The sequence below is a fragment of the Anopheles merus genome, chromosome 2R, assembly GCF_017562075.2.
Source record: "Anopheles merus strain MAF chromosome 2R, AmerM5.1, whole genome shotgun sequence".
Lineage (NCBI taxonomy): Eukaryota > Metazoa > Arthropoda > Insecta > Diptera > Culicidae > Anopheles > Anopheles merus.
The window spans coordinates 34,037,221-34,060,849 of NC_054082.1; the positions used below are offsets into that span (position 1 = coordinate 34,037,221).

At 47.1% G+C, this 23,629-nt stretch overlaps 1 protein-coding gene across 3 annotated transcripts in view; it reads right to left on the reverse strand.

The window, feature by feature from the left end:
- Positions 1–2,725: 2,725 nt before the first annotated feature.
- LOC121590445 overlaps positions 2,726–23,629 on the reverse strand; it is a 46,530-nt gene continuing 25,626 nt past the window's right edge. Inside the window, exons 1-3 of one of the 3 annotated variants that reach the window (XM_041910150.1) lie at positions 3,383–3,647; positions 3,149–3,216; positions 2,726–3,061 (exon numbers count right to left, since the gene is read on the reverse strand). In XM_041910150.1, coding sequence (XP_041766084.1) covers positions 3,012–3,061; positions 3,149–3,216; positions 3,383–3,486 — 222 coding nt within the window. In that variant the 5' untranslated portion in view covers positions 3,487–3,647 and the 3' untranslated portion in view covers positions 2,726–3,011. Of the gene's footprint in view, positions 3,062–3,148; positions 3,217–3,382; positions 3,648–9,792; positions 10,600–23,629 lie in introns of those variants that run through there. The other 2 variants (XM_041910149.1, XR_006004422.1) reach the window with 2 other exon arrangements.

A 23,629-nucleotide genomic window follows, 5' to 3' on the forward strand; every position in this document is an offset into this window, starting at 1 on the left:
TGTTGGTTTGCTTCTGATGCTGTAGCAGCAGCTGTAGCTGATGGAGGATGAGGCTCACAGCACACGTACAGTACGTGTGTACCGTCCATACCAAGGGATACAGCACTACACTGAGGCAGGACGGTGTCAGGGCGGCGCCGCGAGGTCGGTTTTGTTGGAGGACCGTTCCGTTCGTTCGTTCTTTGGTTTCAACATCGGGCAAGAATTGTACAACATCGTCTTGATGTTGGCGAACGCGCACATCCCATCGCATTTTGTTCGCCACCACTCTGGATTGGTGGCGGGCAGGGTTGGAATTTCTCTCCGTGCACACAGCAGCAGCAGCATATTCGACGGAAATGAGGGCAGCATTTTTTATGCATTGAGTTGACCCTTTGCACTGGGCGTCGGGGAGGTGGCGTACGCGGTTGGGTCTGTTAAGCAGTGCGGGCCAAGCAAGCGAAGGCAAGCACACGACCGTAAAGCAGTAGCATAGAGAATTGATATTTCACCGCTTTTTTCCCTCCATTGCTTTGCGCTCGCTTCCGTGTGGAAGTCAACGATTTACACCATGACGATGGGTGATGATGATGCTGAGGTTTGGGCCTGGAGGCGACCTCCAGAAGACCGTCCAGGTGGGAAGAAGGTGGACGCTTCGCATCTTCAAACATTTCCCACTTCTATCCCTCTCCGGCACACAATTTTCGTCCGGGGAGTTAATTTTGATTTGTGAAGTGAAACTCATTAATTTTGGTTTAACATTTTGACAAACGAACCACCCGGAGTCTTCATCAGGGGTTTGGGAGAAGCGTTGTGGCTCCGATCTATGTTCAAAGCAGGAGCTTCACCGTTCTTGGAAGGATGCCCCGCACAACCACCGACGCCACACGGCGGCTCACAGGTGGTGATGAAAAATTAGTTTTGCCATGATTTGGAGTAAACAGAACAGAGTTCCACGCCCGAACGGGGTTTATCAAGATAAGCGTCAAAGTTTTCACATTTGTAACGTGAACAATGATGCCCGCCACCCCACTACTATCATGATACGTACACCAAAGAAGAGCATCATGCAAACGACACACCAATCAAACGATCGTGATAAAGATTAAATAATTTCAAATAGAAAATACAAATTGCAAAATAGCACATCATGCCAACATGAACCATCTCAGCTGGCATTTTAGTTAACCGTTACATGACAATTTTTAACCTTTTTTATTGACTCTCGCACTGTGAAGTGAATAATTGAGTTATTCCAATTGATAAGTAGCCGAAGGCTGACCAACGTGAGCCATCAGCCAATACAACAGGTTCCAAGAACTGTAGAAAATTACAACCCACATGTACAACTCACCCGTGGCAGGTGCCGGTTAATTATATTCAAAACAGAAGAAGCATAAAATGACCCTCCATCAAAACAATTGATCTATGGATGACGGAAGAAACAGGCGAAGGAAAACGGTAAAAGACCAAAAGCACCAGAGCCAGCCGGTTAATTTAATAATACACCTTTCAGATGTTTGGCGTTCGCTAATTTCCTAACGGTGCTTTTCTCAACCGTTCTCAAGTAGTTTCCATTTCATTTGCGGTCAGAAGCCCATCACTCATTGGCCACATATTGCGAGAATATTGAAAAAAAAAAAAGAACCACGCACATCACCCAAAACATTGTCCAAACCAAAACATTGTCTAACCCAAATAACTGGGATACCAAACTCATGTTGAGCGTGAACGTTGAAGCTCACAAACCAATCTCACCTCGTGTTGGCGACCTCTTCCTCTTGTGCCTTGTGCTCAAATAGCACAACTCACGATAAAAAGCACCTGGAACCGTAAGCAAAAGCTACGGACGCGGCAAGTAGGGGCTGCGAAAAACTAAAAAATAATAACAAAAAAATGCTAACTGTACTTAATGCTTGGCGATGTAATAACTCTTCAAGCGATGGTTTGGTTTACCTTTTGCTTTCTTCTTTCTCTCCTCCCCATCTTTCTTCATCTTCACCACTTCATCAGACCTTACAAACCGATCAAACCTCTCTCGCACAGTCAAGCCTCTGTGTGTGTGTGTGTGTGTGTGCCTGTGGTGACTTACAAAAACCCTGCGAAAGGGTTTGAACCACGCGCGGCTCATTCCCGTTTGCTGCCGCCCTTTTGTGTTGTGTTCCGCATTGCACGTCGCGCGTTCGCGCTGCATCGCTGATTGTCGTCATAGTAACCGCATACACGCTACCTCGCGGTTTTTTTTTTCTTCTTTCTTTTACAAAAAGCCGCTACCAAGCAATAAAAAAGAGACTGAGAGCAATATTAAGAAAGAGAGAGAGAGAAAGACAAAAGACAGACATGGAGCTCAGGTGAGAGAAAGAAAGCTCACGCGTGAAGCTGCCCGCGACGAGATGATGATGCTAATGATGATGATGATGCCCGCTGTTTGATCTCCCTTTGGCTTCTGTACGTTAACATCACCTGATAGTTTATCTTCCTGCTCGGTGGAAGGGGGTAGATTACTGTGATTACTCATTCTTATCATCCGTTTAAATGCATTGAGTGGAAGCTAAAGGGAAGCATTTAGAATTCGCATCGGAATGTTTGTCTTTGCTCTGTAGCGTAGGTTTTGTACATCCAGTTCTGCAGACTTGCCAAACGTTATTACACTTTACTGGGAGATGATAGTAAATGTAATGTTAATTTCGCTTACTTACCTTTTGGTTTCTTTGACTGAATTTAAGCCAAATTTGCAAGCATTGGTTTTCTATATGTATTCTACTTTCCTGTTTTGTTTCTAAACATAGCTTCTCATAGCCCACATTTGTTTGACGTGTGAAGCATGAATTGTAATATATTCCGACGCTAGAGCGCGCACGTCCCAAAACCAAAACGACTCGGCTCAATGCTAATTGGAAAGGTACACAGACACGCCTCTTTCACTCGGAAGCGCCACTGACGTGCTAAATGATGAACCGGCTACACATCTGTCGGTTATTCTCACCTCTGCCACAGCAACAACAACAACCGCACACTGCAGGAATGTGTTTTCAGGAATGTTTTGATTCATCCCTCACCGTAACGCAAGCTTCTGACCGGCCTAAAAAAAGCAAGCAACAAATCGATTACAACAGATATTCAAGCATTTAGTGATTGAATTTCTCAAACTGATGCAATTGAAACAAACCATTTCTTTCCAAATTAAACTCATATGCTTTCCACCAGTGTTGGGTGCGTTCATTCCTCCGCATGATCCTGCCGGTTGGACGTGGAAAAACTATTATTACATCATTTAAAGTAGGATACATCAGAATTAAATCGTATATTTCCCAAACCCAACCGTTCAAAAATTGCCCGCGACACGTAACTGGGCGAAATCAATAGACAGCAGCGCACATATTACGCACAACCAAATACATACGTTAACACCTCCAAATCCATGGACATGGCAGCACTCCTCAACGACCAGAGGGGGGGGGAGGGAATTAACGAGAGACCAGAGAGCATCGGGACGTCCACCTCCATGTGCGCGCGGACTATTGCAAAAGCTTCCAAATCCACCAGATGATGCCGATGTGCGGCTTCACGTCATGCACCGTGGGATGACCGTAATATCGCCTTCGAGTAGCCAGTCATTTCGGTATCCCCTCACCATCATCACTCACCCACCGGTATGACCGCGTACGAACGTACCCCACTGCAATCCGGGCAGACAATGCAATTCGAGAAAACGGGTATTAGTTGCGAAAACGGTTCGAACAAGTTGAGCACAACGTACTACGACAAAAGGCGACGGAGGGAGGACACACAAATTGGAAGGCCATCGGGGTCGTTACTGAGCAGCAAACCGCATATTTCAGCTGCCCGGTTGAAGCACACGGCTTGAAGGTGAAATGGAAAACGTCAGTTCCTGCCGCTGCTAATGTGCTATACTAAAATAACCCAACCACACAGACACACACACACACCGACAGGATGAAATGCACATATTATCAACTAACACGCACGTACGCTCGTTCTGGCGTCTCGTTTTGAAGGAGCGGCTCTGCAAGCGGGTTTGGTTTTAGCAGGAATCAGTAGACCACAATGCATACATAAGCAGCACAGACCCACAAACAAAACGCAATAACTGCGCAAAGTTTGAATAAGATAGTGGAGAGGGGGGGGGGCGGGGGGGAGGGGAGGTCCGCTTGCTGCAAGTACATTATTTGAAAAACGTGATACGTGCACTTTGTGCATTGCAATACACGGCCACAAGAGTGAGATTTGCATACTACGAGATGAGCTTTATGGCGGAAAAGCTACAATGATGTTGCATGTAAAGTTTGAACTTTAATGCAGACTGTTGGATATTAAAAATAATTCAATAAACAAAAACGCTCTAAAGTTCAGCCGACCCTGATAAAATTATATTAAAGCAATATACGATTAAGAAACTGCTTCTCTTGAAAAAGTTATTTTGGTGCTAATATGTAAGTCAATGACAAACTAAACACATCAACTATCCCACACTAAACACACCCAATCAATCAAAATGATACACAGCTCAATGACACAAGCAACGTAGCGACAAACAAACGTTCAATAATTAATCAGTGACAGCCCGAATTAGTCAACGGAGTGCTTTAAAACACGCTCGTTGTTCAAATAAGGGAGCATCTACCTACATTCGACATTGACCTACCCTTACCGGTGCTCTCCGAGGTTTTACTAACAACCGAGCGGTGAAAATCTTCCCCTTTTTCCCATGGCCTGCCACAGCAACAGAGGGGGAAAAAGGATGGACACACACGCGACCCCGCTTGCCAAGGAAGGCAAGAAAACAGAACGACTGCACAACAACCAAGAGACCAAGTCAACCTCGTCGCCGCGTGCCAAATAAATTACTTTGCTTATTCACTTTCTTCACCCGTTCTATCCCTCCGTCTCTTCCAGCCTGGTCGAGGTGTAAACTTTAATTCACTCTTGCAGGTGGATCGTGGCGCCCCCATCCGATGCCATGGCAAACCCCTTTGCTCACCGCACCACACCATCGAAGGGGGGTACACACCATAACCAGCCCGAACCGCAAACCCGATGGGGGATTGAAAGTCGTTTCAAGAAGGTCAGGATGGAGATTTTGGACACAAAATGGCGACTCCACCGGGTCGGGTTTTGCTTTTGCATGGGAGTGCAGGGGCGCTGTCGCAAAGTGATACCAGGTAGGGCTGAGCAGTATGAAAGGGGTTAAGCAACGGAAGCAACGTTTAGTGGCACGAGACACAGCACACACAAGGCAGTTGGTCGAGAATGTTTTAGAAAACATTAAATATGTACACCCACACCGTACACACACATCCCCACATCCACACACACACATACATATGCTTATTCTTTATCCTTTTTGGCAAAGAACGGTACTGCTGCCAGGGCCAATAAAAAGAGAAGCAAACAAGCAAAAGTGGAGGGTTCGCTGCTTGGTGATCCTGGCCGTAATCCTGAAGTGTCCCTCCGCTCAACTCCATCCACAAAAATTCCATCCCTCTCACGCTCTTCCTCCTCCTTTATTTTTGTTGCTGTCTCACCTTCCCAGCGCATCCGTCCCGTACTGGCTGGCTGGAATGGCTTGATGAAAGGATCGAAATACACCGACCAGAAGCGTCAATTTGCGGAAATGAGCTTGATTTTGTTAACACACGCGAGAAAAGCCTCCGGTCCTCGATCCAACACATCATCATGATTCCTTTCTCGCTCTATCTGTTGCTCTGTCTTTCTCTCTCACACACACACAAATTTGCTCCCTTTTATTCTCTCTGTCTCTCTCTCTCCCTCTTTTTGCAGTAGCACACCATCCCGGAAATGGAATCGAAAAGGAAAGGATCCTGCTATTGAGCGAAAAGAGAGAAAATAAAGCTCAAAGTGTACACCTGTACTAGAGTGAGCGAGAGAAGCTACGTTTGTAAGAGAGAAAGAGGGAGAGAGAGGGAGAGAGTAAGAACGGGAAATTGGGGACGAGCAGGGAAAATCATTTTCATCATATTGAGAGATTCCGTTCGGTAACGACAAAGAGGTACTGCAGGCCCGTCGGTCGTGCTGGATTTTCCCCCTGCTTGGCGTTGCTTCATCCCCAACCCCCGCCCCCCCCCCCTCAACCACCCCCCCGAGCATGCTTTTTTGAGTTGGCTGGGGGGGACAAGTTTACGCAACAAAGCGACGGTTTTCGGGAGGGCATACACGATACGCAACCAAGGACAATGAATGTAGGTGGGTAGGGTGGTGTTTCCATAACAGTGTACAGGGGCGCAAAAGTGAGCAACAGACGGCACCAAACCCGACAAGCGAGACGCAAGATCGCAAGAAGCCAAAAGCATGCTGTGAAAGCGTTCGCTTTTTTGTTTTGTTTTGCTTTTTGTTGCGTTGCGTGCAGCATGGTTGCTTGTTCCGTTTGCTATATTGCTCGCATATTTCACGAGCCCGTTTATATGTCCCCACCCCGTTATTTAGCTCCTCGTTCCGCGCCGGTCTATGCGCTGGTGCTACGGTGGTAGCAGTGTGCGGCGGGACCGGTTAGTAATTCTCTTCCTGTCCGAAAAGCGCCCGGGCTCGTTTGATTATCGTTTCACGTAAGCGTGGCAATACGGTGGCAATAAAACAAGCAGATACAAGCGCCTCTATATACGTGTGCGCGCATCCTTTCACCATTGCTACAATGCTGCTGCCGGCGGGAAAGTACAGGCAATGTATCGAATTAGCTGCATATTGTTTGAAGTCGCGAGCAGCTTAAACCTGCGGCCACAACCACAACCGGAGGGTGTAGTTCGTTTGCAATTCAATTACGATTATAGTATCGTTAAAAATGATAAACGAATTTATTGGCCCCCTCTATCGCCGGCAGCGTGGTGTGGCAAGCATGGGAAGGCGTCAATCAATGGAGACGCCTGGTGGTTGATTCACCATACCATACACACCACCGATGGGTGTGGGTGTGTAAGCGTTTTGTTTCAAACAATCCTGCAACGATAACGGACGTAACCAGAATGCCGGTGCTTCAAGAATTGCCCGGTTCTTTGTTGTCTCTTTTCGTCGATACACAGGGAAAGCGCGCTCTACCTCCTTCTTCTTCTTTTTGGCACAACAACCACTGTCAAGTCCTATCGTATGGGGGCACGGTCTATTCGGGGCTTGAACCCATGACGGACATGTTGTTAATACGTTCGAGTTGACGACTGTACCACCAGACCGTCTCTACCTCCACCTTGCAGTTAATCACAAGTAATAGACCCGCTCCCGTGTCTCTCGTTTTTCTTCCTAGTGGATGTGTGTGCACAGGAAGAGACCGTTCCCAAGCGCCCGAAAAGACTGCCACATAACCTGGCCACTCACCTATCCCTTCCTAATCACCTCAATAAACGAAACCGGAACACGATAGGAAAATAAAAACCGATCGATGGATGGCATTATTGTTGTGATTGGGGGAGCACAAACCAAAACTAAAAACGAACAAGAAACACCAATACCGGCAAGGGCGTCCGTCCTTCTTATTTTTTTTGCGGACGTGGAAAGTTTGCGGCAGCAACACGAGTGTTCCCAACTCGATGGCAGATAAGGCAGAAGCAGCAGCAGAGCATCGCCATGAAGGGAAAACTAAAAATCTTATCGCCCGAAAAAAAAACGCAACAGTGTTAAAGCACTTCTCGCCCGGTTGGGTAGAGGGTACACGGAAAAAGCACAGTTTTTCGTTGCGAACGAAGAGCGGAAGAAGAAGAAGAAGAGGACAACACAAAACGAACCAAGAAAGCACACGGGCAAAATGGTGTGTCCTTGCATTCTTGCTAGACAAGCGGCACAAGGTTGGATCTTTCAGAATGGTGGACAGTACAACGTGCGCCGATCTACCGTTTGGGATTGCGAGAAAAAACATAATCGTAAAACGTTCAATTATTTTGATAGCAAACGCTTTCATCTTATCCACTTGTGATGCTTTTAATTGTATAACCTTATTTTGCAATTGTGTGTTTTGTTTTGTAACAACAAAAAAATACAATGGTTTTACAAAATATAACCATTTTTTGTCTATAGTTCCAACCGGTTCCTTCGTTCGTGCAGTTGGAAAACGGTTCAGTCGAAATACCTCTCAGGGAGAACATTTCGGGAGAACAGGGGCCACGGAACGTTCGGTATCTTCCCTTCGTTCTCGTGCTGGAAAATTGATTCCGAAGCCTTTGTACGCTCTGTGGTCCTGCCCCACAGGAACAGTTTGCTCGTTTGCGTTGCGGCCCGCTCGCATAGCTTGCGGTACGTACACACAGTGCTGCAAAATGTCACTGTCAATATCATAAAAAAATCTGACTGAAACAAAATCCATATCAGCGTCACGTACTCAATTGTGATAATCAGAGGTGATACTCAGAACGGTTGGTGTGACTAATACATGCTCATGCCATGCTTGGTCAGTCACTACTTTTTTTGCTGTGATCAGTTTTGCAAAATGTCACTAACATAGTCATGACCAATTCCGGCTGAAACAAACTCATTTCAGCGTCACGAGCTCTACTGTAATGATCAGAGGTGAGCCTCAAACAGTTGGTGCAACCATCACATGCTTAGTGACATTGTGTGCAACCAACTCGTGTTCAATCACTTGGTCGCGACATTTTCAGTCGGTGAGCATCGCGATGGTCATGGGAGATATGCGGTGCGGGTGAGTGGTTCCAAGAAACAAAATGAGGATGTTTTCTCGCTCTGTTTGACCCGACAGATGATAAAAAAAGATTGAGGGAGAACACATGCTCATTTTGTTGTTAGAGCCCACACGCTAAGTATATTCCAAGAATGTCGCGATTATCGCCGACAACAATGTCGTGACCAAGTGAGTGATCGAAATTTGGGTGCTAAACTAAATGTCACCAAGCATGTGATTGATTCTCCAACTGCTTGAGTATCGTCACTGATCATCTCAGTTGTGTACGTGATCTGATTTGAGCTTCGTTTCAGTCATGAGTGTTGATGATTGAAACAGTGGCATTTGGCAGCACTGTTCACAGCCAGACAAAAATCATGATTATGCTTACGCCGGCATTAAGCTAAGCTTGTTAGTCAGAGTATCGCGTTGGACTCAAGAATTCACATGTCGTGTTCAGCGTGTCATGACGCACTTTTATTGACTATCAGCAATGAGCATCAAGCTACCACGGATATGTTCATTGTTTTCGTTGGTGAAAATCTCGTGATACTCATGACATTTTGCAGCACTGGCACCGTACACACACATATATAACCACTTTCTCTGTATCATTCCCCGATTTCTTAACCCCGATTGAGAGAGTCAGGACTAGTGATGTGCTGTATGGAGCGCACCCACGACTCCGATCCGACTCCGACTATTGTTAGTTCGATTCCGACTCCGGCAAAATTGAACCACTAGATCCGCCCGGAGTCGGAGAAGTTCGGAGTCGTGCGGAGCCGTCCAGAGTCGTCTGGAGTCGAACAACTCCGAACAACTCCAAACGACTCCGGACGACTCCGGACGACTCCGGACGACTCCGGACGACTCCGACGACTCCGAACGACTCTGAACGACTCCGACTCCGGGCGACTCCGGACGGCTCCGGGCCTTTTCGGACGATTCCGGACGACTCCGGATATTGCAGCGTGGACCTACCTTCCGGAGTCGATTGCGCATTTATCGGAGTCGGATCGGAGTCGACTCCGGATTTATGCCAACTTTACCCATCACTAGTCAGGACCCGCGTGGACGAACTTGTTGCCCATCGCATGGCTGCAGGAGGAGTGATTGAATTGTGGCTTTTGTTTTAACCATTCGAGCAACAGTAGTGTGTAATTGTTCGAGCAACATGTTGGTTATGTGAGAAGTTCGTTTTAAACGTAGGAGTTGGTACTTGAAACATTTCAAATTAAAACGACATGTTTATGAAAAGGGTCAATTCATGCATACACCGCCAAATTGTCGCGCAGTAAGCTTCAATTAAACAAAAAAAAAAACCATTACCTTTGCAAACCGTCACCCGAAGCTAGAAAATTGAAGAATCCTTCCCCTCTATTTTTCTATGGATATGTTGTTTCACGTTTTACAAACCCCGCAAACAAGCCGGCACACGAAAGTAACAGAAAACCTTCACTTTGCACGTGCAGTTGGTCGCGTGCACAAACCACCCACATCACGCGCGCACCGTACAAAGACGTTCGCTTCGAGTGGAATAAAAGAAATGGCTACACTTTTCCTTCTTCGTGTGCTTCTCTCGCTACGCAGCCTGTGCTTGGAGCCGAGGGCACTCCTTCAACCTTCCGCCCCAAACAAAAAGAAAATAAAAAAACGCCACAGCACCGGGTTTGGCATCGCTCCCATTACACCATTGCCATTTCCTACCCCCTCCCCCCATCCCCCCGGGGGACCGAGGAAAAGGAATCATAAATCTTCATTACATTTCCGGCCCAAAGGATCACTCAGGTCGGTGTTGTTGGTGGCGCGTTGAGGCGAGGCAAACGTGGCGAGGATGATTTTCCTAGTTTCAGCTTCTCCGGTCGGCACCACCGCGGTGTTGTATGGTGGGCACACAACCACGCACCAACATCGGCAAAAACGTCACTTCGATTTTCTCTGCCCAGGACCACTACCGGCTTCCCTTGCACCTACACTTCCTTTACACGAGGAATTGATCCCAACGGGGAAAGAGAGAGAGAGGGAGAGAGAGAGAGAAAGAGTGAGATGAGAGAGTGAAGTGAGTGACTGAGGTAAGCGCTCGGTTCTGTGGCGTCATATGTCTTATTTCGTTTACGTTTTGTAGGAACAGCTTTTTTCTTCTTCGTAGCTTCATTGCTACCCGGCAAAAAGGACATCATGGAATCCAATTTTGGTTTTCCATCGCTGTTTTACTTTCTCTGGAGTTTGTTTTTTTTTTTTCATTTAGATGCCTTTAGCGCATAGGTGCTGAATGGGAAAGGTTTTTTTCATTCGAACAAGTGGACGGACAAGACACCATTGAACCTAAATCTAAACCCCACACACACACACACACACACACACACACACACAAACTTGGTTGTAGAAAGCAAGGCAATCTTTTACACACCCGAAATGAATGTTCTTGCACATACGAGAGTGTAGCTGAGGGGGAGTTGTTTTCCAATTTTGCTTTTCACCTTTTTCGGCAGTCTCGGTGGCGAGATGACCGCTCGGAGCAGTTTCTGTTCGCTAGTGGTAAGGGACCGGAAGGATGTGGATGGGAATGAATGCCGGTTCACGCTTGACCCCTTTTTTTGCGGGAGGATGTTATGGTCGTTCGATTCGAACCATCGCTAGTTAATCGGGTATCAAACGCTGTCCGTCATGGCATGATGGTCTTGGGCAAGAAAAGGCTCACAGCTAATTGTTCAATAAAATGGAGCAAATGGAAGTGGAGGAGAAAAGTCTACTCAACAAAGAATAAGTATGAGAGTAATGAAAATTTTCACTGAAAATATCTCTTAAAACATGCAGCCTACTACCTAATTCTGGGTAGAAATGTTTAAAGATAAGACTGAAAGAACTATTTATTAATATGTCCACTATGTGGGACGGACAGGCTTTGCAATAATAGCGCGTTTAATTTACCAACGCTCATGTCGATCAAGCCGTGTTAAATGGGTGTAATGGGAAAAGTGATAGCTAATTCAAAAGGGAAAGTTATTGCAGAAAATTCTTTCAAACCGAATTGTGACTCGCAGCTTTCAAGGGACATCCCACCCGAGAACGCCGACCACCATGGTCCAATAAACGCCCCCGAACAGTTAGTCCAATGCAATAAATGAGACCCAATCATGCCAAAACAGTCTACCGGCGAATGGCATATGGTGGGCGAAACAATCACGTGCCTTTTTCGCAGGAAGCTTAAGAAACATTGTATATTAGTTTCTTTTTTCTTTCGGTTCCCAGATTGGTTTCGACACAGAAACATTGGGGGGGGGGGGGGGGGGGGGGGGGGGGGGGGGGGGGGAGCTGTAATTTAACCACGCTTGGCACGGTATACGGTCACCACTTCAACAACCTGGGCATAAAGATGTTTTGAGCAGATAAAGCGGGAGGGAAAAGGGAAACATTGAAACCTGACACAGGTAGCACAACAACGGCAAGCAAAACAAACAACAAAAAAGACGGCAGAGTTACTTTGTCAGCAACTTTGTACACGCTTGTTTGTTGGCGGCTCGGTTGATGTTTGCCCGAAAAGCTCGTTTTTGTTTTCTTTCACACTCCTTTTCAGCACGGAAGCACACACACACACACATAGGCTAATATGACATTTGGCTGAAAAGCTTTCCCACAAAATGAGTTTTTTTTTCCCTGCCATCTATTACTACCCTGTCACTCTTTCAGTGTAACAGTATCTCTCACTCTCGCTAGTAGTTTGTGTCGGCTCACGCGAAAGGGTGAGTGGCCTGACGGTGAAACCCCACGCTGCTACTACTACAAACACACACACACACACACACACACACACACACACACACACACACACACACACACACACACCACACACACACACACACACACACACACACACACACCACACACACACACACACACACACACACACACCACACACACACACACACACACACACACACAAACACACACAAACACTTCCACACAGGGAAGCTTAACAGCACATGTGAAGCCCTTTCCCGTTTGTCTTTTGTAATGACAAAAAGGAACCGCTTAACGTATCGAAGAGCCTCTGTGCCCATCACGAAAACTCTGTAGCATTTTTGCACTTCAGCTTTCATTATTTCCATACACGGTAGTTGCTGTAGGGATATGGAGCCGAGCAATTGCTTGTCGTAGCGCATCAAGACATAATGAATCCTAAAATCAAGCCTAAGTGTTGGTTGAACTTCTCCGGTACTGGGGTTACCCATCGCCGGCACACAGAAGGTTATGGTGTAAGTATTTGCATGATGAACTGGACCATTGGGTTGCAGGGCAAATATGCAAATATGAAAATTAAAACATAAAAATGTTGTATAACAACAAAAAAGCGAAAAGTGTTTTCAAAACGCATCCCCAAAGCCTTATTTTGATAAGTCGGCTGAATGCACAGTGAAACAATTCCACCTCTAACACAGTATCAAATCCATTCAAATTTTGTAACGTAAGCAGATGAACCCTGCAATACGATATCATCCCTTTCTAGTCTCTCTGTTCCTCTCTTTCTACCCTCCCGCACGGAAGGAAGAAAAGTCAACTTCAAACAAATATTGAACGCGCCAGAGAGCAGAATGTCGGAAAAGCAACGCGCGCGTAGTCTCCTATTTCCACCCTGCCACGATGGAAGAATGTTTAAAGTGCGGAAAGATACATGCACACAAACATCTACACGATAGGCACACATACACACACCCACACACCCACACACACCCCGACACACAACGCCACAGCGGGTTTGCATGTTTCCATTTTCCGACGACACAAAGGAACCGCCGCCGTCTCTGTGTGTGTTGCACAGTCGACCTGGTGCCACAAAGCAAAACCATTCCCATTTCTATTCAATGCCACCTCCCCTCCACGCCTGTGAGTAGCAGTGGGCAGAGTGGGTGGCGATGCAAAATTTGCTGAGAACATGCCGAGAATGGGCCGATGAAATTATACAAATCAGTTGCAAAGCGAAGGGAAGGTGTGGATGGGTGGCTGCTGCTACACTAGACCCGCACGGCGGAAGAGGAAAATGGAAAACTTTTTGTCCATAAAACAGTAACGGAGCGGGAGCTGCAGCAACAGAAAGGGGATTGGCAAGAGCGATAGAGACAGAGAGAGAGGGGCCCGAGACGGTGTACGTAAATTGAAGAAAGTTTGCCAGAGGGCTCTCCCGAAAGGGATAGAGATTAAATCAGGCACCCGAGAGCCGAGAGTGAAAAGGATAGCAAGAAGGAATGAAACAACGATATCCCTGGAAAGGAAAGTGGTAGAAAGAGAGCAAATCTTTACGAAATGTGATTGTGGTTTGGTGGCCCCCATGCTGCACGGTAAGGTAGGAAAAGGTGGCTTGCAGGGGAGTAGTAGATACAGCCCCGCAGAGGAGGCGATCTTTTATCGTACACGTACGTGCTACCCCGTCCTGGAGGCTCGACTTTTGCTAGCACATTCTAGCAGCGGTGACGAGAAGAGGCCGTCCAAGTTTTGGTCCTTCGAGCCGGAGAGTGATCTCCGCCTAATGGCGGCCGCTCTCCGTGTGTGTGTGTGTGTGTGTGTGTGTGTGTGTGTGTGCATTACATATTCATTTCGGTTCGGTTTATGCGCTTCAAAGGCCCTCAACCTTAGACACCCAAAGGGACGCTTTTACTTGCTCTCTCTCTCTCTCTCTCTCTCTCTCTCTCTCTCTCTCTCTCTCTCTCTCTCTCTTTATCTATCGCTGTGTATCCCTCTATAATTTATTAAACCGGTAGAGGTCGCTAATAAAGTAGAGTTTTATCAACACCATTACCGGAGCGCGCTCGGGCAAACTAGGTTTCCACACCAGTTGTGGTATGACGATGTCGTTCGATTGGAGCAAGGGTTTGGTCATCAAACCATCGGATTTCGGGTGACATTAGCGTTGACATCGTATGCTTCACGATTAATGTCCCCTGCCCGCCCAATCGGAACGGTTGCGGATGGTTATATTAATCGAACGGGCGACACATGATTGTCGGATTAGATGTACCCCCCTCCCTTCCCACCCGCATATCGGATGTTAACAACAATAGAGATCACAACGAAAATAGGGTAATACTTTCATTAGTATTGCTGCTCCTCCGATTGTTACTTGCTGGACCCTTGGTTGAAGTTTCAAAATTGATAATATTGATTTTATCCGATTATAAAGCCATCGAACGTCAAAGCCCCATGCAGAGGCAAAAAAGGGAACCAACCCCACATACACACACACACAGTGGCACAACTTTCCACCCACTTTACACCATCGATACCAGCAACCGACCCTGACATATCGCATATGGGAAAAGTTTGTCCCCTACCATCGAAAAACGCCCGAATGTAAGCGGATAAAAAAGGAAAATCGACACCCAACCCGTCCCCCAACCATCGGCCGAAAGGTACACGCGCGTAACAGGCAATGCAAATGGTTGATGGCGATTAAAGTAACGGGGAGTAGTGTTTACAAACGAACCAACCAAAGAGGAAGAGAAAAAAAAACAACCCCACCACACAACGCGCCACAAGGGACGGGGGAAAAGGAGCGACGGAAAAGCAATTTCCATTTCATACACTTTCCAAGTGCCGTGTGCCGCTCTCCGTGTGTGTGTGTGTGTGTGTGTGTGTGTGTGTGTGTGTGTGTGTGTGTGTGTGCATTACATATTCATTTCGGTTCGGTTTATGCGCTTCAAAGGCCCTCAACCTTAGACACCCAAAGGGACGCTTTTACTTGCTCTCTCTCTCTCTCTCTCTCTCTCTCTCTCTCTCTCTCTCTCTCTCTCTCTTTATCTATCGCTGTGTATCCCTCTATCGCATCTTTCTTGATCATCTTTCTTTCGTGCTTTTACGTCGGTGGAAGCCCGTCCCTACGGAAGCCAGGATAAGGGAGTGAAATGCATACCTTTTTCATGAACTTCGATTGATAGTAAAACTTGAAGTTATCACACTGCTAATACCGCGTCAGCGGCTCGTTGGACGTAAGCCTGCCTTCCCCTTTAAACCCCCCCCCCATTCCCCACTCCTCAACATCCCGATAGTGCTGTCAGTCAGGATGCTATGAGCAGCAGCAAAAACTTCATCACTGCAGCGCTCAATTGCTACATAAAATCGATCCCAACTAGCCTGATACTGTTGTAGCAGCAGCAGTAGCCTGCACAGTGATCAATCTGCTCTGATTTTCAAGCGTCAAGTCACCCAGGCCGGCTATTGCGGCACGTTCCACAGGCGGGGGGGGGGGGTGTGTTTCCGCCGATTCTCGACCTGTGATCTCTCCGTCTCTCTAGCCAGAACCAACCGGCGCACCCACAGACAGGCCAAACAAAGAAGAGCGCGCGGCCATGCGTTGTGTGCCGTTGGTGTGTGTGCCTTTGGGGGACGGGAGCAAAAATCAATGATTTATTATCCGCAATCCGTCGAGGTTTTTCAGCCAGCTTCCAGAAACGGCCACTGAAGCCATACCATGGGTGTGTTTGTGTGCGTGTTTTTGTTTGTGTTGGCTATAACGTTTGCCGCGCTAGGCTGACAAAACAAAATGAGATTCTGCTTTTATGTGTCGCCAGGCATGTGTGTGTGTGTGGAAGGTACAAACGGAACTCTTTATGGACTGGTGCGTCAGGTGTAAAATACACTGCCCCCTTACCGGTTGGAAGCAGTGAAAGTGAAGGCATTTTCGTACAAACAACCAGGCGCTTCCATCGAGTCCATCGCTTTTTGGACTGAAAGCACACACTACTGCTGCTGCTGCTGCGGGACTATACCATACTATTTCCACCGAAGCCTGAAAATAGTTAATTAATTTGATTTTGATTCGAGCAATACACATACACACGCGTCAAAATAAAGCGGCAATTATAATTTTAGTCTGAAAATAGTAACTGAAGTCAACATTTTGCACACGTGGCACGCGCTTTACTGTACACACACACATACACACAGCCCTCCCCTAATATAAACTCTCATTTGTCCAACTAAGCACCGAAAAGCACAGACCCAAGTGGGTGTTCGCTTCCAAAGCTCCCGAAGCACCGCGTTCCGCTTCACCTCGTGCATCGTCGTCGTCGTCCTGTCGTCTCCACCAACGCTTCCCTTCCATGGGACCACAAACGGTTTGATGATTTATGACGTAAATCTTCTGTGCGTGTCTGTGTGTGTGTCTGCCTTGGCCCGACCCAAGGCTGCCCCGTGTGTACCACCCAAAACAGCAACGACGAACCCACTTGCGTACTGTTTCGGTAGCGTGATGTGGCCTACCACCACCACCACCACCGTTGACACTTGATTAATTACCGAGACTTATCGTGTCGATTTCGTTGTCACTGTGTTGTTGTTTGACCCGGAAGAGTGATCCCGGCCGTACCGGTAGGCACGAGAAGTGTGTTCGCGCGATGCTGTTGTTTGGTTTTTTGGAGTTTTTTTTTCCTTCTATCTTTCTTCTGGCCATTGTCGAGTCGGTGCCATCGTTGCCGTTACGCTCTCTTTGATCAACTTTTGCCTTTCTGTACCGACCGGGAAGAGATGGTTAGCTCCCTCTGGCGCACACCGAAGGTGCAGAAGAAGTCCCGGCGAAGGTGGCGGGGCTTTGCTAAAGTGTACGCGTTTGTGCGAAAAGGCGTAAATAAAATGCTTACCGAAAGTTGATAACACTGTGTAGTGCTGACTGGATTTTCGGTACCGTGGCTTTACTGGTTGAAAAATCGATTCGTTTTATATATTGTTGCTGCTCATACCATGGTTTTGGGAGGGAGGGAGAGGAGAGAGGGGGTCTAAACGGGTACACATACACACACAACTCTCTACACGCAACCAACTATTCAAGTAATGGTCTGTTTCATTACCGTTCCAGTCCAACGCACAGACACGCACGCACACACACACACATACTAACCAACACATATGCCGGTAATAGAAAGGAAACCGAAGCTGCTAGACAACTGTGTTGCAGCAAACACCGGATATTCATCAACGTCCTGCGCCATGCCACAACGTCAGACGCCCCCTGTTCAGGAAATGTAAATATTTTGCTAAACTGTCCAAAAAGTGCCGTTTGGAAAATCTAATTTCCAACCCCAAACCGGGGTACCACGAGCACGTTCCCCAGTGGCATCGAAGGGCAGCTCCTTTGGCATGCTCACCTGTTTTCCATGTGTGTGTGTGCAAAGCAGGGGGACGGTTTTCATTCGAAATCCTGCACACCTAGACACAGTAGGACCTTACCACCGATGGCAGGGGAGGACATGGATAACAGGGAAAACATATTTGAAAAGCACATCATGTCACACGCACATACCCATGCACACCTGCACAACCAGCTTTCCAGCGTGTACCAGAGCAAGCTCCGCTTCATCCCGGTTCAAAAGCAAAGGGCTATTTCGAGGACGACTCCATTTCCGAAATGTCGAGATTTTTCGAGAGCGGAGACTTGAGCGCTGTCGCCCTCTGCTTACCGGATTTTCAACATTGCTGCCTCGTTCCACGGCATGAGTGGTTGGCAAACTTGTGGGCACGAGCGACGGCCCATCCTGACTTTGCTGCTGATCCACATCCACCCTGTTTGGCCCTATCCAACCAAAACCGGCAGCAGAACAGAACAGAAGTGGCAAGCCAAAAATTGTTCCCCTGTCGGAAGTACGGGTGACGAAAGCGAGTCTCCCCGCCGCTCGATGCCCGAGTAATCTAAAGCATGACGATGGTGGCACAAAGATTGAAAAGTGCATGGAAAAGCTAATCGACACATTCTTTTAAATGTTTGACTTTAATTTCCACATTTCTCGCTTACCAAAAACACAAAAAAACAATTGCTGAAATGACGCTCTAAAACGAAACAAAAAACTTATCCATTGACATTGAACGGTTTGAAAAAAAGCCCAACTCCTCAACTGTTCCATCGATGATTCAGTTGACCCGCTCGGTGCACAAAGACACAGTAAACACCACAGTCGCGTCGATGGTACGTCCAACAGTGCGTCTGCTTGTTGCAAGCAGAATGTTCACGAGCAAACGCCATCGCGGCAGACGAGTAATGGTAGTGCGCGACATCAAGGATAACGCGGCAGCGGCTGTAATCAAACACTTGACACACCCAAACCCCCGCCCGAAAAAAGAAATCCGCGGGGACACATCTTTTCGTACGCGGCGAAGTGAATAGTATGCGCGTTCCGTAAACCCGGTGTACCCCGTTGTACGACGATCGGAGAATGACATTGCCGGAATAGGCAGAGAGTACCGGCCACTTGAGAGCGGGATAGCAAACATTCGCTACGTGATGAGGCCTATTCTTTGAGGCCTCAAGGAGAAGATATTAAAAATTAAATATTTGGAATATATCTTTGGCGAGCTTGGAAGCTTTATAGGTTTTTCGAAAATGATTTCAATAACGTGTGCATTAGAAAAATGCCAACAAAAAAAAAACAAAGACAGATCATTTCTTTTTATGGACATCTTGTCGCTTCTTGTCGCTCAGGGACTTTGGCCATTTTGGGTCTGGGGTTTCCCTCGATGCACTGATTGTTGCTGAATAGTACCAATATGTTGTAGATGCCGGAACAGGCTTATACGACAAACTACCCACCATGAACGAGGTGCACTGCAGGTGAGAGTGTCGAACTTGATGTCGGAATCGTTCGAATCTCACAGGCGTCTGAGGCAAGGTGACGAACTATCCTGTCTGCACTTCAACATCGCCCTGGAAGGTGTCATTCGAAGCGCGGGGCTAGACAACGATATCCGTAGCACGATGCTCTACCGATCTCTCCATGAATTCTTGGTTTCGCGGATGACATCGACATCATCGACGGGATAACAGCGAAGAGCGTACGACTCAAACGCGAAGCAGCAAGAATTGGATTGATAATGCGACGAAGACGAAGTACCTGCTTGCCGGAGACTCGGACCATCTGGGAAGCAGTGTATTAGTGGACAGCAACAATCTTGAGGTAATAAAGAAGTTCTGCTATCTTGGGACGGTCGTTACCTGGGACAACGACATCAACTGCGAAATCCGGAGACGCATTGTGCACGGGAATCGGACATACTTTGGGCTTAATCGACCACTGAGATCCAGCAGTCTTCGAGACCGCACGAAATGTGAGATATCGGCACAGCAACTTGATTCGCCCGGTGGTCCTCTATGGACACGAGTCTTGGATCATTCGAGCGGAGGATACAAACGCTCTGGGCGTGTTTGAGCGGACCATCTTTAGCGGTGTTTTCGAGCATGGAGTTTGGAGGAGAACCACGAGCCTACTGAGGTGCACGGCGAAACGAGAAGCTTGACGGTGGCGAACGCTGGCAGGATACGATACGACCCATGCCCTACCAAGAAGGTGTTCGATAGCGATCCTCAGTTCGGCATGAGACGGAAAGGAGCACAGCGATCTCGATGGCTGGATCAAGTGAAGCGAAACCTGTAGTAGATTGGATGTCTACATGGATCGGAGTCCGCAACCAGGGAGAGAGAGAGAGAGAGAGAGAGAGAGAGAGAGAGAGAGAGAGAGGGGGGGGAGCGTACTTCGGGTAAAGATAAAACCATGCAAAATCAAAAAATGTTTGTCCATTTTTTTAATGTAAACGTAAACGTATCAATTACTCAATGTTCGACTGTTATAAGTACATAACAATGGTAAATATATAGTTCAAAAATGGTCCAACAGATACATACAATAAAGGACTGTACTTTATTTTTTTTCCAACCAACGACATAATATCCCTTTCATGTTAAGCTTCGTCACGTTACATCGTCTACAACAAATTCATTTCAATCTTTCAGCCAAACCCTAATCCCTAGTCAATTCCTACACATTTCGACTTGATCCAAATTTCGCCTTTCATTAAAACACTCAATATACGGCAAGGATTAAGTCACCTGGCTGGAGTTCCATGTAAACCATCCAGTCGGAGTGCTTACAGTGCAAATGATCCATTTAACCAACTGCACGCCAAAATAGCGCACGAACGAACAAATATGGGGACGGGGGCCGCATCAGGTTACACAACTGCACGCAACTATCTAATTTTATACAACTCGCTAAACGGGGGCCGGCTCCACCACAGACAGGGTCACACTTTTATCTGTCTCGCGTGCGAAATGTAAATAGAACAAGAAGGGACACAGAGAGAGAGAGCGAACAAACGCAAAATGCAACAAACCTTTCGTTCCCCGATGACATTAGTTATGCGTGGACAAAAAGGGCTGCTGGTGGAGGAGTGAAGGGAAGCAAAGGAAACCCGCTCTTTAACACAAATAAAGCAAAACCAGCAGCAGCCAAACATACACTCATTCGCGTAGGAACGCGGGAGCAGCCGCACTCAGATGAAAATGGGATGTGAGCGCGTGAGTGAGTGCGAACCACTACAAGGAGAGAGAGAAAGAGCAAAGGCGCGCGCCCGCCTGTACGGCTGTACGCGTGTACGGCTGTGTAATTGACGATAAAATTAATTCGAATGCCTTCGAATCCGGTGGCGTGAAGGGACACGGCTTCTAATTATACAATTAATACGCGAGTACGGTTCTGAACCAACAAGGCGAGCGCCAACCACCGGCTGAAGGTGAGAGCAAATGAGGCAACGCGAGCTGGCCACGAGAAACCAGCGAGATGGATGTTTGGTAGATCCTATTTCGCTGTACGAAAATATTAAAACCATCATAAATTAACCTTTAGCACCTAGCAGAGAACTAAACACTTCAAACTTTGACTCGGCGATCAGTTAAACATGCAAGAAACCGTGTGAATCCATCATACGTTTTTATTTCCGTCGTGAGATGAGGGACAGACAGCCAGAGAGAGAGAGAGAGAGGGAGAGAGAAAAATACGAACGAAAGGTAAGTGTTATTCTATTTGTCACTCCGTTTAGTGGTTTAATTTGTCACCGAGTGTCAAAGCCGGCCGGGCCATGATTTAAACACATCTGTCAGGTTTGTCGCACCGAAATGACGATGACGACGACGAGAACGTTGGACATGTCGTCGCAAAAATGGGGAGTCTGTGTCCCCAGGAGGAACGACTACTGAGGGATGATGAAGAAGATGATGAAATGTTTTGAGAAACTGAACCCGAACTGCAGCTTGCCCCGTTGGAGATTTATGTTTTAAAAGTCGAGCCTCTCTCCCCTTGAGCAAAGAAAATTATTACACAGAAACGGTATGATAAATTGCTTAGGATACTAGCTTTTCGTATCGTCCGTTGAATGCCAAATTAACAGAAGCATTTTGCCGTACAAAGCATGATTAAATGCAGTCGCGAATCATATCAAACTTGTCGGAAATCGATTCCTGTCAACACTTTTACAATAACCTTTCTTTTCTTTTAACCAAGAATAAGAGGAATCAATTACGAGAATATAAAAACACTAGAACAAAAGAAGCTAATCGTTCGCCGATTAGCGCATAAGCGGCACAGCGGAAGGCGTCGGATTTTACGCTAAACAGCAAAGGAGCCCAACATTATTCCCCCCCCCCCCCCCCGCGATTCCTCAAAAAGCGAAGGAGACGAAAGAGAAGAGGAAGAAGAAAAAGCACACACAATGAACCTGACAGGGGCGAGCCCTTCACACTAGAAGCAAGGGGATGACTTTCGTTTCACCCTCGGGTTTCACCAACACCACCACCACTGTGTTTCCGCTCTCCTCACCAAAAAAAAAAGTCGGTACACCAAGGAGAGCCAGGCAGAGTATTACCGAACATATTATTTTATCATTTAACGACACGGCATGGCTCGAATGAAATCGGAAAATGCCGGTGAGCGGGAGAGACAGAGAGAAAGAGAGAGAGAGAGAGCGTCCGGAAAAATGACAAAGGGAACGCGTGGTTTGCAATAAAACAACAAACAGATTCACCGCCGCAGCTTCGATTGCAGAGAGTGAGAAAGGCTGTGTGCGTGAGTTTGAGATATCGCTCGTCCCTCACGCACACACCGAACAGGAGCTCACACACACTTTAAAAGGAGCATGCCGGCGCTCACTAACACACTTTGCGGTTTTGGGGCACTCACACGCACACGCACACGCTCCGTTTGGCTCACATTTTTGGCCCTTTCCCGCCGCACCCTTTTCCCTTTCCTTCCAGGGAACGAAACGTCAAAAACGGATAAATTCCGAAAAAAAAAATCTCACTTCACGCGTTGTTCTCGGTGTAATCTCTCTCCCTCACTCTCTCTCTCTCGCTCTCTGAAGCACTTTCTCACCTTTTGGCTTGCTTTCAAGCGTACAAAGCAAACAAGGAGAGTGGAGAAGGGGCAGCGGCACGGCCGCAACAACAACAAAAGTGCGCCATGTGTAAATATTTAATGAACCGAATTGATACCACACGCTCAAACTCGAGAACGCGTAACTAGCGCGCTACGGCGGGAGCGCGCTGTGTTAAAGGGTGCGTGAAGGGTGCTGCCAATGATGGTGATGGTGATCGACTTTTGGCCGCTTCACAAATGTAACCAATTATGCGCCAACGGGGGGGGGGGGGGAGGGTGGTGGTTCTCGTCCAAACGCACTCGCAACCATCGCATACCACCACCGCGAATGGGTTCGAATGGTGGGGAGGTGGCGGCGATGGAATGGCCCTTAATGTTAGCTTCTTACGTCGGTGGCGGAATGATGGTTTTTCCCCACAATCAAACATTATTTCCAACGAGCGAATAATAGTTCTTATGCGAAGCCGTTGCTGATGTGTGCACTTTTGCCATATTTTTGCAGAAATCGGGCGACTCATACGGCTGCCTGCCGCTTACCAGCCGCCAAACTGGATTAGCTGGATGAATCATAAGTGTTTACCAACCAAACAGGAGCGACTCTGGGGACTGGAAATAGTTTGGGAGATTTTAAATCGGAAGCATGATGCACATTGAATTTTACTTTGGAATTGTTGACAATGCACAATTCATCGCGTCGTGATTAATAGAGGAAGCTGTTAGGGGGGCTGCCCCAGTTATAAAGCGACTCATGGTTGTTGGAACTATTCAAAGTTACATTCAAACTGCTCTAGCATAATATATTATGACACAATGCAATCAGACAACT